Source organism: Nilaparvata lugens, chromosome 2 (assembly GCF_014356525.2).
Source record: "Nilaparvata lugens isolate BPH chromosome 2, ASM1435652v1, whole genome shotgun sequence".
Taxonomy (NCBI): Eukaryota; Metazoa; Arthropoda; class Insecta; order Hemiptera; family Delphacidae; genus Nilaparvata; species Nilaparvata lugens.
The window spans coordinates 30,251,558-30,267,109 of NC_052505.1; the positions used below are offsets into that span (position 1 = coordinate 30,251,558).

Consider the following 15,552-nt stretch of genomic DNA (forward strand, 5'->3'; position numbering starts at 1 on the left):
AATTCGTAAACACTAAAGCTCAGCTGATATTCTGGTAATGAATAGTGAATTGAATTCTGGTAATGAATCCATTTTGATTGTTGTGTAGATGGGTGGACGTTATGGAGAGGTGAGAATAGATATGAGTTGAGTTTATTGTTTATTTGTTGAAAAAATGATAAATTGATACAGAGGAATCGTGGTGAATACAAAGGGGTGAGAGAATTTCTCTCTCATATTGGAGATAATTATAAGAGTATATTTTCATTTCAATCAATGTTGCAGTTTTTCATCAACATTGGGAGATAAAAATTGAATAATCAATTAACAATATCATATTATAAGCAGTCATGGAGTTTGCTTGGTATTATCGTGGATTCAATCGAAAGTTTTTTAGAATCTTGATAGTATTAAATCATAGATTTGTGATAGAGTTCACTCAATTCATCAATATATACTTATTAGAAACATACCAAATTTAAAGCTGGAAAAACAGGCAACTAGTCAAATTTGCCTGGTTGATTCCAAATATTTCAATACTTCTTCTATACATGAGTGAAAAATATTACTACAAGTACCCTAGTTTTCCAACTCACCCTTCCAATGACTATTGAAGGTCTTCCCAGAAGTCTTGCTGTAAAAAGGTACAACTTCCAACTATTTTATAGTTTCTTGGAACAAATATCCACATGAAAGTTTCCCTTTGCAATAACAGTTTTGATATTCTATAAACTGAGCACGTCCCCAGGACAGGGAAAAAACTTGCAACGGAAGGGAGAACAAAACTTGTTAAAATTATTGTTCCAATTTTATAAGTGAAGAGAGAGAGAGAGAGGGCAAGAAAAATAGAAAAGAAGGATATACACTACAAGGAGGTAGAAGTGAGATGGTACAAGGAAATATGAGTGAGATAAAGAAGGAACAAAAATGTAGGATAGAATGAGAAAGGTTCAATACGAAAATGAGAAGGAGACAAGACAAAATAGTAGGAGTGAGAAGGGAGTATTACAATGGAGTAGGAGTGACAAAGATATAAGAATGTTTCAGGTTCTGAGCAAACGAGATTCTCCAATAGAAGTTATCAAGGAAAGTTTTTGCAGCGACGCAATTTATACAACTTGTATTTCCTGGATAGTTTTGAACAAACTAGTTTTGTAGAAATTTGGTGGAAATTTCGAGCTTATTTCAAAATATTAATAGCTTGCTTATTGCTTCCTGGTGATATGAAAGTCATATTTAGTATTCCCAGTGCTATGATTACCAAGTATTGAGCATAACACTAATAATAGTCGCATGTTTACAACTCAGAATATTGTTTTTGTCACAAAACTGATATTGAATCATTCAATTTGACACTTAGGAATGGCATGATGGCCGAAGCACTCCATGTCTTCGAAAAGACAGGAAAGTTCATTCATTCAAAACCAACTTTCAGAAAATTAATCGTGAGATTGTGCAATCAGATATGCATAATCTTCGTGAGTATTTCCCCGTAAATAATATTCAACCTCCTCATGAGTACCTATGAATAACAAATGAATCAGCCTTCAGTTGAGTTCAGAGAGAATGTAACTTATAGAATATAGAATGTAATTACATCTATCATAGAGAAACAATAGCGTAAGTAGATATCCGATGGTATGAGGCGTACTTATGCTATTGTTCCTCTATGATTCTATACTCTCTGGTTGAGTTTTGAGAAGCAGAAATTGATTGACCCTTTTTCATTCTCCATTGGAACAATAGCCACCATAAACAATGACTCCAAATGCCTATGTAACTTCAATAATATGGAAATAACATGATGGATGATAATATTCATGATCCATTCCCTGGATTCTGTATCTAACCTTATTGAGGAGAATAAAATGAACATCATCTATCGAAATTTAGCTTCAAAAACATCATTAGAATACGTGATAATTTATGAATTCATTAATTACAAGTTGATAACAATATTACATTGTTCAAATTCATAAATGTGAAATAATTATGTTTGATGTAGAAATGATTTTACATTTCAATGTTCCGTATCATAATTACAATCTCAGATCTGGGTTCACATTTTACTTCTCTCATCTTTCTGTTTCATAGTAGTATTTGCAGTACTTTTTGAGCTATGACTCTCACATGATTCAATCTTAATATATTAGGCTATCCTCCGATCTATTTTGGTGATTCTTAAATCTTTGTTTGTTTTTGCAGGACTGGACGCTTCAGATAAAATTCGTTCAAGAGAGAGACGCAGGCATCTATGAGTGCCAAGTATCATCACATCCACCCTCCAGTATATTCTTACATCTCGATGTAGTAGGTTAGTATAATTCACAAAATGATAGTGGTTTGATTGAAGTTCATGCTTGAAATTTGATGATTTTTCTTCAAGGAGTGAAATAAATTGGAATAATTGTAACAACAAATGAGTGATATTTTTGCAATAGAAGTCCAATCCAGTTATTACTATTCATTTCAATGAGTTTTCCACGCAATTGTCAATCTCCAGTAAAGATCGTGAAAATAATATTCAGAAAACGAAGCAGTAGAATATCTAGCGAATAATAATTATACTTGTGAAAATAGAGTAACCTGGCTTGCTCAGGTTTCATTACATTTCAACCTTACAGTTGTGTTATGAGTGATGTTGTGGTACTTTTCCATAATGAAAATAATTTTTAAAACAAACAGCTGAAGATGTGGCTGGTAAAGTAACGAAACCTGGTTCTAAATAATAATTTATAATAATGAAAATCTGGTGTGGTGCACTCACACAACTTTCCTTGCCGTTATGAAAATTGATCACCCGACGCAAGTGTGCACGCGCATCTCAAGTCTACTTATAAACAAAGATCTGAGCCAGCTGGTGACAGGACAATGATGCTGGAGACATACGTGGTCTGCTATCTCTTCATAGTGAATCATTTAATAGAGTCAACAGTTGCCAACAGTTTGCAATCGAAATAATAACATTTTCTCGAATTTCGTGCTTATTTTCAATTTTAGGTGAAAATGTTACTGAACATTAATTGTAGAGATTTTCATGCTTTCCACTCGAAAGTTTTTGTTTAAATTTCATCTTAAGCCTGATAATTGGGAATCTAATATCGAACTTTGCATAGATGGGGCGGAGCTCCTGAAATTTTTACAGTTATGAGACTTGTGGCAGTTGATGGAGCTTATCAATTACTATTCTTGGTATAAATTTAATCGAAATCGTTGGAGCCGTTTTTGAGAAAATCGCGAAAAACCCTGTTTTTGACAACATTTTCGCCATTTTAGCCGCCATCTTGAATTGCATTTGATCGAAATTGATCGTGTCGGATCCTTATATTGTAAGAACCTTAAGTTCCTAATTTCAAGTCATTCCTTCAATTGGGAGATGAGATATCGTGTACACAGACGCACATACACACACATACACACACACACACACACACTCACACACACACACACACACACACACACCACACACACACACACACACACACACACACACACACACAGACCAATACCCAAAAACCACTTTTTTGTACTCAGGGGACCTTGAAACGTTTAGAAATTTAGAAATTGTTGTACCTTAATTTTTTTCTGAAAGCAATACCTCCATGGTAATAGGGCAAGGAAAGTAAAAAGTGGTTGACAATTTCAAATTAGTGTTTTCATTATTACATTTTTTTTCAGAGTCGTTACTTATACTACAAAACCAAATCAAATCAAAATCAAATTTTTTCACCTTTTGCTACAATACAAAATAGAATAGAATAAATTCTTACATTTAACATTAATCTTTCCCGAGATTTTAACTTTGATATTAATTATTTATCCAATATCCTGTAAACTCACATCTGCAACATGGATGGAACAGCATGGAATTCACAGAGGGTCGTATGATTGGTGGTTGGCCGACCTTTCAAGGTGAAGGACCTTATTAGGGCGACCTATCAAGGTACCATTGGCCGATACGAATCATGCTTCTTATGAGCGTGACATTCGTACTACTGTTTATTCATGAAACAGAACAAAGATGGAATAAACGTGAAATTCTCGTAAAATAATAAGGTAGTCCTTGTGCTATTTTTCTTCCAAATTCATAGGTGACAAAGTCCCTCGTATCTACCAGTTATTACATTAGTGTCATTTGCATTGTAAATAAAAAATGGATAAAATATTTGAAATGTGTCAGGGCATCGGAGACATAAAAATTTTTTCTCTCCAGAACAACCATTTAATAAGTCTTTTATTTTTAAAAGCTCCACACGTTTCTGTAGTAGTATGTCAACAATAGAGAGAATGCTTCGCTCACTGTGGGCGTTCCTTGTCTGTAATGAGACCTCTCAGCTTCATTTTAACAGAATTTTCTGTCTCAAGTGCCATGTACAACAAAATCACAACAAAGCAATTAATCCAAGAACAGAATACCACTAAGCTAAATCAGAAACACACATTGTAGAATCACAAGCTACGACATAAAAATAAGCAGATCCATAAACGTTTTTGAGAGAGTGATCTGGCATGCTGTTTTGCAGTTTGAATCATTCAGAATGATTATATCCATTTCAATATATCTGATATCTATATATATAAGATATCAATGAAGGCAGATGATGACTCAGCTAGTCACAATGGCGGAAGGAGCGGAAGAGCCAGACTGGTCCTCCTAAAGGGGGTTCTGGCGTTAGGCGTTAACAACCTAGCACAGGCAAAAATTTAAAGGTTGACAATATGGGTAGCAAAACCAAAAATTATCCCCGGGTGGCAATCCACACCTCTTCAAGAGGGAGCCTTCATTCGGATACGGGGAAGGCAGTGATGCTCAAAATATTGGAGACCTCTTTAAAGATTTTAGTCGAGGGAGTCCATGCAAAAAACGGAAAAAGCAACATAGGAAGCTTATATTAGGAACTTGGAATGTACAAGGTTGGAAGAATAAAATATTAGAAGTCACTCAAGAATTCCACAAAATGAAAATAGATATACTGGTGACTAGCGAAATGAAAAAGAAGGGTAGTGGTTGTGAAGAGGTGGAGGAAGCATTGCTTTTTTGGAGTGGAGTAGATACAGATCAGAGAGCCAAAGCAGGGATAGGTATGCTTATCCAGAGAAAACTTAGAAGATTCATTAAGTCATGGAATCCAATTAGTGAGCGGATAATTGAAGTAGAGCTGGAAATTTATGGTAGAGAGATAGTAATCCTGGGAGTATATGGTCCTAGTGATGACAGTCAAATGCAAGATAAAGAAAATTTTTTCGAATGCCTGAGAGTAAACATTGAAAAAATAAATGAACGAAAAGAAATCATCTTAGCAGGTGATTTCAATGGAAGAACAGGCAAGAGGATTAATGACTCAGTGGTTGGCAGCTTTGGAGAGGACAACCTAAATGACAATGGAGAGAAACTGATAGAGCTCTGTGAACTACAAGGGTTGAGAATACTCAATGGTTTTTACAGGCATAAAGAAATCCATAAGTTCACTTGGACACAAGCAACTCGCAAGCTCAAAACAATCATAGACTACATCATAATGAAGCAGAGAACATCAATATGCGTGAAAGATGTACGTGTTAAAAGAGGGCCAGAATGTGGATCGGATCATCAATTGCTTTGGTCAAAGTTAGAATTTCCATGGAATGGCTGTAAATTCAATAGTGGAGAAATTTCTAATGTTTCGGAAACAGGGGCTGCAAAAGAAAGAACGAGAAAATATAAGTTGGATTTACTGCAAGATGACACTATAAAAGATCTGTATCAAAGAAGAATGGACCAAAAACTAATGGAATTCAGGTTTGACAGCCCAGAAGAAATCTACAACCACATAAAGCAATGCATACATCAAGCGGCAATGGAGGCGTTAGGAGAGGAAGATGGAGGTCAAAGGAAGTATAAGCACAACTTGAGTGAGATAACAAAACAAGAAATAAATAATAAAAAAGTGCTTTATGAGAGATGGTGAATACAAAAGAAGTTGAGGACTTGCAGAAGTATAAAGAGAAAAATAGAGAGGTTAAAAGGTTGATAGTGCAAGAAATGAACAATGAATGGGAAAAACGATGTTCACAAATAGATCAGTATATTGGAGGTGCAAGAAGCTCAGAATCCTGGAGAGTATTGAAAACCCTTCGAACCAATAGGAGAGAAAAAATCACTGTTACCAAAATCAAGCCTACAGAGTGGGAGAGATATTACAAAAACTTGCTCACAGAATCAAGGAGAGAGTTTCTTGGTGATAGGGTGATTCCTGAAGATCGAGAACAGCGAGAGACTCTAGTATTGCAGGAGGAAGTGGAGAAGGCTATACAAACTTTAAAAAACAATAAATCTGCAGGACCAGGTGGCATCAGTCCGGAACTGATCAAGTGTGGATCTAAAAAGTTGTTCAGAATCTTGACAGTGCTTTTCCAGAGAGTCATTGATGGGGAGGAGGCGCCAGGAGAATGGAAAACAGCGCATATGACTTCCATATTCAAGAAAGGCGACAGGAATAGGTGTGAAAACTACAGAGGTATCGCCGTTCTTTCAGCTATGGCCAGAGTGTATGGGAAAATTCTGAAAATAAAGCTAGAGAAGGAAATAGAAGGGAAGATTGGGTGTGAGCAGGCAGGATTTTCGGCGGGTAAATCATGCATAGACCATATATATACTCTGCAGCAGATCATTCAGAAGAAGTATGCAAAAAACAGGTCAGTGCATCTTGCTTTTGTGGACCTTAGGAAAGCCTATGATACTGTGCCGCGAAAAAGACTTTGGAAAGCGATGGAAAACCTTGAAATACCTCGATATCTCATCAATGCCACAGTGAAACTATATGACGGGAACAGGATTAGTATAGGATTGGTAAAAGCTTGACACATCCATTTGAAACATCAAAAGGTTTGTTGCAGGGTTGCAGCTCATCTCCAACTCTGTTCAAGATCTTCTTAGAAGATACCTTGCGGACATGGAAGAGAAAGTGCCAAGGAATGGGAATACCCATCAGAGGAGAGAACCTTTTCACCCTTTGTTTCGCAGATGACCAGGTTGTGATTGCTCAGGATGAGGAAGACCTAAGCTTTATGATGAGGAAACTCAAGGAAGAGTATGAGAAGGCTGGTCTGGAAATAAATATAGACAAGACGGAGTATTTGCAGACAAATGGGAATTCAACACAAAATTTAACCATTGATGACAATACTGAGATAAAAGGAGCAGAAAAATTCAAATACCTTGGGTTCACTATCACGCAAAGTGGCGATACAGAGGAAGAAATAAAGATCAGATTGGCACAGACAAGAAGTTGCATAAGGCAGTTGCACCCAATCTTATGGAGTAGAAATATCCATAAGAAAACTAAGCACAGGATATCAATACCATCGTGAGAAGTGTAATGACTTATGGTGCAGAAGTTTGGGTGACAAACAGGAAAACAAAAAGTAAAATAAAAGCTGTCGAAATGGAGTTTTGGAGAAGGTGCTGTGCTTTGACCAGAATGGATAAAGTGAGGAATGAGGTGATCAGGGACAGAATGAGGGTGGAGTCTGATATAATGAATTCATAGAAGACAAGAGGTTGATGTGGTATGGTCATGCCAGAAGAGCTAGTGCCAGTAAGTGGATTGGGATAGTGACAGATTGGAGTCCGTTGGGGCGGAGGAGAAGAGGAAGACCAAGAAGGTCTTGGAGGGATGAAGTGGATGAGGCTATGATGATGAGGAATTTGAGAGATGGTGAGTGGGAGGACAGACAGGATGGAGGACTCGGCTAAAAGAAGGAAGACAGTAAAGTACTGTAAAATCCTAATTTATATATATATATATATATATATATATATAATGCGAAATGGCACTCACTCACTGACTGACTGACTGACTGACTGACTCACTCACTCACTCGCAGAACTAAAATCTACCGGTCCAAAAACGTTCAAATTTGGTAGGTATGTTCAGTTGGCCCTGAAGAGGCGCACTAAGAAATCTTTTGGCAATATTTTACTCTAAGGGTGGTTTTTAAGGGTTTAAAGTTCGTCTTTTAGCATGTATATTCTTCTTATTCTCTTAATTATAAATGAAATAAGGCCATACCATAAATGTTAATATTCTTGAGAGAGTACCTTTTCGAAACAGTTGTTAACTGGTAACTAAATCAATAATTTTGTCAGGTTGGCATTAAGTTTAGTTGACTTTGCTAGGTTGGCACCATGTTGAAGATTGAAATGCATTCATCGCGGAAAAATTGATTGGGCACTGCTACTTCAATCAGAGCTATTCATGGGAATATTATATTAGTAGCCGTCAGGCTCGCTTCGCTCGCCATATCCGTTTAGCCAGACGTTTAGTCTGGACCTCCGACTGGATCGTCCTAACATATGATGAAAATGCTCAAATGAAAAATGCAGGCGAGCGAAGCAAGCCTGCTTATCTCATTCTAGGACGATCCAGTCGGGGGTGCAGGAGTCAGAGCCCCCTGGCTAGACGGATATGGCGAGCGAAGCGAGCCTGACGCCTGGTTTCATCTATATTCATGAAAATCAATTATATTGCTCGATTTTCTATGTGCTCTTGCATCTGATGTACCAGATGGTCACTCAATCCAACTAGAGAGAGCTTCGCTATTTCACGGCTATCTGATTTGAGAGTAATACATTATAGCCCAGTTGCACAAAAGCCCGTAAAATTGCAATGTTGATTAAATGCCACAAGAACCATCCAGGGAATATTTCTCTGATTTCTTCTCGTGGTGAATTCAATCGATCAATCATGATTGAAATTCGACTGGCTTTTGTGCAACCCGACCTTATTAAAGCTCTACCACCCTATTTTATCACTTTTTAGAATATTACTCCTTTCAAAGTGATGGACGAATAATGAACATTTTATTTCCACATTGAAGTATTTATTCTAATTCACACTTTCAACAAAAATAATGAATCATTACGACGAAACAGTATAGAGAGTAATAACCGGCTCTAGAAATAATGACAGAAGAGTCTGTGGGAGGGTGTGAGAAGGTGAGTAGCGAATGATCAGGTTGGTAGGTAATGACAGGCTATATCAAGAGGGGTTAATTATCTTCACCAGTCTGCTAATGGATGTTGAATGCAGGCATTGAATTTCAGCACAGAGCACCCAACATTTTGCTGAGTAAGCCAGCGGGCGTCTATGTGTTGGCTGTTGTCATAGGTCGTTGACTAAATCAAACAAGTGAAACTGTTGTTACGTGGAATTAGACTAGTTGAAAAAACAGTTGAAACGTCAACATTTCATATTACAACGTTGCTCATTATTCAATAAATTCAATACTGTAGGATACTATTCTTCAAATCAACATCCTGATACAAATCAATAAAACTTTTATTAATTCCACACATTCATATTTTACATTTTCTGAATATATTCATTGAGCTTTTCTCCTGAAAACTAACTTCTTAATTCATTTCATTAACGATGTAGCTTTTTGAATTAATCACATAACTACTTTCATATGATGATATTATATCATACGTCGAAATAGAATTACCATCGCTAAAATCTCATATCCTACACTCGGCCATTCTGACAAATAGGCTTGCCCTCAAGCCTTCACTAAATAAAACAAACATAAATTACACATAATAAAAGAAACACATTACACAATCCTCCAGAATTTCAAATCGGCTCTCGAGTACTGAGGATTATCCCCAACCAAAGCACCTATGTCCTCAACATATCTGATTTGAATGGTTTTATTTGAGTTTGATTTCTTAATCAGCAGCTCGTTATTCCTTGGCCACACATACTTGAGCACACCTCTTGATTGAAGATCCTTTGCACATTTGAATAGCGAATAAGAGTAGGGTGACATCAATTCTTGAACAGAAATTAGTTTGTTAGGTTCTATACCCAGCAGCCCAGTCTTCAGAATCTCAGATGAATTCCGCGCCGACGATAGGAATCCTCTCTTGTCCGATTCGCTGTTGAATTTCAATATAATAGGAGAAATAACCTTCGAGTTCCGAGATGGCGTTCGGTACCATCTATTGATTGTGTTTTCATTGAGGGGGAAATCAATACTCTTCGAAATCATTTTAATTATTTTGATTACGCTCTCGCTCTCTAAACAAGGAATGTTCATAATTTTTATTCCATTATACTGAAGTATTTGGGTATTGTTGATTGCTTGCATATTTATTTTTGATTTATTTCTTCTGATTGTGTTGCTCTCCTTAGTTGATCTATCCATTTTTACATTACAAGTGCTAATATTTGATTCCAATTTAGTTTTTGCATTCGTAAGTTCTTTCTTACAAGGCTGTATAGTATTACGAACTGAAAAATCTTCTATATGATTGAGATCAAGATTTCTTTTTTTTCAACCTCATCTATATGATACGGGTAAATCTGATTTTTTCTATCGGTACTTTCTCCATTTCCTGATTTAATATTTTGAGGTACAGGAAGAGAATCAACTGAATTCGAAATTTCATGACTGATGCAATCCCTTCTAGATAGATGTCTTGTTGCTCCGTAATCATCTAACTAGTTCACAAGTTCTTCTGTCTTCACGATTTTAGGTAGATCATCAATCAGACTCTCACGAATTTTGTTTGGTATTCTTCGTCTAATCTGATCAACTACAATTGACTCTTTCAGGCTTTCGTAGTCATTCACTTGTTAATCCTTCTATCCATTCATTAAATTAATAGTTTTTGAGATCAAAAGCAAAATCTCGCCACGTAGAGGAACTTTTTTTTTAAAAAAAAAGCAAATTTTGGTCGGAATTGCTCCGGACTAAGCTTAAATCGTTTGAGCAATAGACTTATTATATGATCATAGTCGTTTGCAAGTGGATCAGGCTCTCTTGTAATGATATTGACTATTTCCAGTGGCAAGAGTGCAATTAGATACGTGACCCAGTCTTCTTTGGTTATATTGTGTCTATTAATTTGTCTTTCAAATAAGGTCAAATAGATGCTTATATCATTATCCATGTTAAATCGTGTCATAAGTTTCAAAAAATCATTATTTCTACTTACTATTGAAATGTCCGCATTATTCCTTCCTGCCCCTAACTCTAATTTTTTCAATTCCAATTTCTGCTCAAGTTGTAAAACAAATATTCTCTCTTCTCGTTTCTATTCCTCACGTTCTCGTCTTCCTTCTCGTTCTCTTCCCCTTTCCTCTCGTTCTCGTTCCCTTTCCTCTCATTCTCGTTCCTTTTCCTCTCGTTCTCGTTCCTTTTTCTCTCGTTCTCATCTCTCTTCTCGCTCTTCATCATTTTCTCTATCTGTCTTTACTCTCTCTAACAGATTCTTGATAAACTCCTCGTAGCCTTCTGATTCGGTGATCAATCTACTAAATTGTACTACTCTCGGATTAGTAGGTAGATCAATATTCAACTCCCCTGTTATTTACAGCAAGTCACACTTCTTCGACCTTGCTAAATATGACATTTTCCACACAAGACTTTCCGGTGCTCTATCCCGTTCAATTCAATCCAATCCCGGACGCGAGCCCCTAAAATTTAGGATAATTATTCTTTGAATCGATATATCCTGGACAAGTCCATAAACCTTTTATTAATTTCACACATTCACATTTTACATTTCATTAATTCAACGAGCTTTTCTCCTTAAAACTAACTTGCGGCTAAAATGGCAAAAATGTTGTCAAAAACAGGGTTTTTCGCGATTTTCTCAAAAATGGCTCTAACGATTTCGATCAAATTCATACCTGGAATAGTCATTGATAAGCTCTATCAACTGCCACAAGTTCAATATCTGTAAAAATTCCAGGAGCTCCGCCCCATTCATGCAAAGTTTGATTTCAGATTCCCAATTATCAGTCTTCAGATACAATTTAAACTAAAAAAATCAAGTCAAAAGATTCAGCATGAAAATCTCTACAATTGATGTTCTTTAACATTTTCACCTGAAATTGGAAATAAGCTCGAAATGCGAGAAAATAAATTATTCAATTGCAAACTGTTGGCAACTGTTGATTCTATTGAATCATTCACTATGAAGAGATAGCATATTTCGTGTGTATCCAGCGTTATTGTCCTGTCACCAGCTGGATCAGATCTTTGAATAGTAATCCAGTATGCGCGGGAACACTAGCGTCAGGTGATCAATTGTCATAACGGCAAGGAAAGTTGTGTGAGTGCGCCACACCAGATTTTATCAGTTTGTGAAAACATGACATCATTTACTTTCGATACAAAGCAAACTGTTGACAGTTGATTGGACTGGTTTATCAACTAATCGTTAACCGTTAAAACAACGTTAGTCACCACTAGAAAGTGGTGTGAATTTGTGACGTAGACAGTGAGTGAACTAAAGAATGTGTCGCAGCCTCTCATTGTTGTCTCACAAAACACATCTGCCTCACCATCATTGCTGCCCCATCACCTCACCATCATCGCCTCACAAAACACGGCTTGCTTTGTCCTCACCTGATGTTTTGTGTCTGTTTAAGGCCTGAGGCCTACAGCCTCCGAAAGCAGTGGTAATGCACACTCCAGCAACTGCATTCACCTGTGGCGAGATCCACTTTATACTTTCAGCATTATATTGAGTGGAAGCATTGATGTTATAGTGAATCATTGCTGACAGTTCCAAAAGAGCATTACTCTAGCAACACTGCATTTACCTAAAGGGAAATTCACTTTAAACCGTCGTTGTTATATGGGGAACATTGACGTTATTCAAAAGTAATGCTGACAGACTGAATTGAATGCCACCAATGGTGGTAGCTGGAAAAAGTAGTACATTTCCAATGTACACTTACAAAGCCCTCACATACTGCGATAAAAGAGGTTTTCGGAAAACATGTTGATCGAAACTGAGTGCTGATGTCACAACAATGGTTAATCAAGGGATACATCACATTCAAATTCATCATCATCAACCCTTGAAGGATAATAATGAATGAATTCTACAAACACCGCACAGAATTTGCAAAAACGATGTTTCTATCATGATTTATATCTGGAAACCTCTTACCAGTGCTCCCCCCGACAGTTCTGCATGAGATAGCATCAATAAAGAAGTTGAATGTCACTTGAAAAACAATCCACAGTTATAAAACTGAAAACTAGGAAGTAAATTTTGCTCATGATAACCCTTACTCGTGAATGTCTCTAGTGATATCTACTCATTGGTTACCATTAACCTTCCGGTAGTCGTGCCCTACTCAATCACACGAGCAGTCGCGTGTTGTATTTTGTACAAAATCCAATTTTACAAGTGTTATGTACTATGTTTACTGTCAAAACATATGAATTAATTGTGTGTCTTGGATTATTTTACGCCTTTGAACTTTTGGATGATTACCATTTCATAGCTCAATAAGGTACATCAAGCAAAGAGATCCTGTGTTATTTGTTCGTTTAAAGTCCCCGTATACAGTCTTATGCACATTGCGACTTATGCACTGTCGCGACTAAATGGCACCTAAAGACTGAATTATTACTCGGTTGATACTGCAACTCAGTGGAGTGATGGGAGGAAAGTTTTGGAATGCATAGGTGACTCATTCACTGACACCACCCCATTCAAAAGTTCCGTGCAGCAAAAGAACTAATTTGTTGTACCTTTTACAACAGCGCGACTGCCGAAAGGTGAAGCACTCTTTTCATTGAATAATCCCACTAATTTCAATCTGTTGGGGATGTTGTTTTTCATATAATCATCACTCTCTGTATCTGGTTTCTATCACAGTTGAAAAAATTCTCAGAATAAATGGTGAAGTATAAAATACTTGGAAAATATAATAACGGAGAACACCTGAGTACCCATATTCTCTCAATTTCATTCCACTTTTGAAGCTAGTCATGATATCACATAACACTTGAAATATCCACAAATGAAGTACAAGAATTGATTCATGTTTCGTGTTGCTACTGAAGGAGCCCATTCAGTGTATTAATAACGTGTATAATGATAGCCTGATCGCAAAGATGTAATGGTTTGCGAAAAGAGAAATAGATGTGCGGTTACTGAACAACCTCTTCAGAATCATACCCTGTTTGGAAAAGTACCATTCAAACCACCCCTGTAATGCAACCCCTACCCTCTTTCCAGCAACCATTGCAAGTTTGCCAACACTTTCTTACGCCCATCTCTGATACCATCTCTTACAACCACTGTTCTTTCCACCATCATCTAGATGTGTTAGAGCCCATCCCACTCGTTCCAGCATCATCTCTTTCCATCCTATTACTGCCGAGTCCGCAAAGCAATTACACACATGAAATAGGAATTCAACTCACACTCTGTATATAATAGAGGAGCGCATCACGGAAAATTACTCGGCTGCTTTGAAATTTCAGAGCCTGGCTTTGGTACTTATGAATGCTAGCTAGCTAGACTACTGGTCTCGAATGAGATGGCCGAGTGGGGGATATAAGAAGTTGAGGAGGAGGAAGAGGAAGTGTTGGAGGTTGTGGGTAGGGGAGGAGAAGGAATTGGATGAAGAGAACAGAGCAGAGGAGAAATATGACAAGAAAGGAGGAATATAAGAAAAATACAAAGAAGAAGATAAGATGTAGAAGGTAGGATAGAAGGGAGTGGATGAGCACAACGGATGAAAGGGAGAATAGAAGAGAAAGGCGAGAGAGTAGAAATAGAAGGAATGGGAGTGAGTGGATGAATGGTGGGGGTAAGGAGGGAAGGAGATATGGATAGATAGATAGATAGATAGATATATTTATTGATAATTGTTAGAAGGCTGTTGCCTATGGTAACATTTACAAAAATTGTCAATATAGAATTGAATCAAACTTGAGAGATGAATAATTATTTAACAGTCCCTCATCAGTATTGATCAACGATTACAAATATAAAATAATATAGTATATTATTAAGTCATCAACATTATACTAGATCACATAAGCAATACTAGAGGAGAGAAAAGTTGTTATTTGCATTATTCATGTGGGATGAAAATTTTCATGAAAGTTGTCATCAAATATTAAACTTCATTATACAATACAACAGAGGGTAAATGAAATAGATAAGAGATAAACTATCAAGGTGGTTCCATTACAAAACATTGTGATCAGACTATTTGTATAAAAAGAAGAGAAGTAATTATGAAACTGTGCATGGAATAGGAGCAATGAAATGAGAGCATGAACGCACCAAACCCTGCCAATCATAATGACCTTATGCTGATACATCAATTAATGATGACAGAAGCCTTGATTTAAACAAATAGAAGCTTGGTGAGGGAGAGAGAGATAAAGAGACAGGAGAAAGATGGATAGAAAAAGACGGGGAACGTAGTAGGAGAGTGTGCCGTGCAATGAATTTAGAAAGTTAATTTTGAATTTAGAATCTAGAAGCACACACAATATAACTTAATAAAAGGGATGCTTGATAAACATACCTTGTGCTAGAGAACGGGAATCTAGAAATCACCATTCTGGCTGGCTCTCTCCTTGAAACTTGAAAATGAAGTCACATGAATCCTATGTGTCATGCTATTAAACCAGATTACTAGATACTGTACTATACAACTAGTTCTGATACTATACAACTAGTTCTGATATTCTGATCGTCTTTGTTAAGTTCTGATATTCTGATGATCTTTGTTAAGTCTATATTCAAATTAAATTCTGGTGCAA

The 15,552-nt window shown here is 36.8% G+C and overlaps 1 protein-coding gene across 1 annotated transcript in view; it reads left to right on the forward strand.

Annotated features, from left to right (window-relative positions):
* LOC120349849 (zwei Ig domain protein zig-8-like) overlaps nt 1–15,552 on the forward strand; it is a 282,131-nt gene that overhangs the window by 209,118 nt on the left and 57,461 nt on the right. Inside the window, exon 4 of the mRNA XM_039420984.1 lies at nt 2,185–2,293. Within this exon, the coding sequence (XP_039276918.1) occupies nt 2,185–2,293 (109 nt within the window). The remainder of the gene's footprint in view (nt 1–2,184; nt 2,294–15,552) is intronic.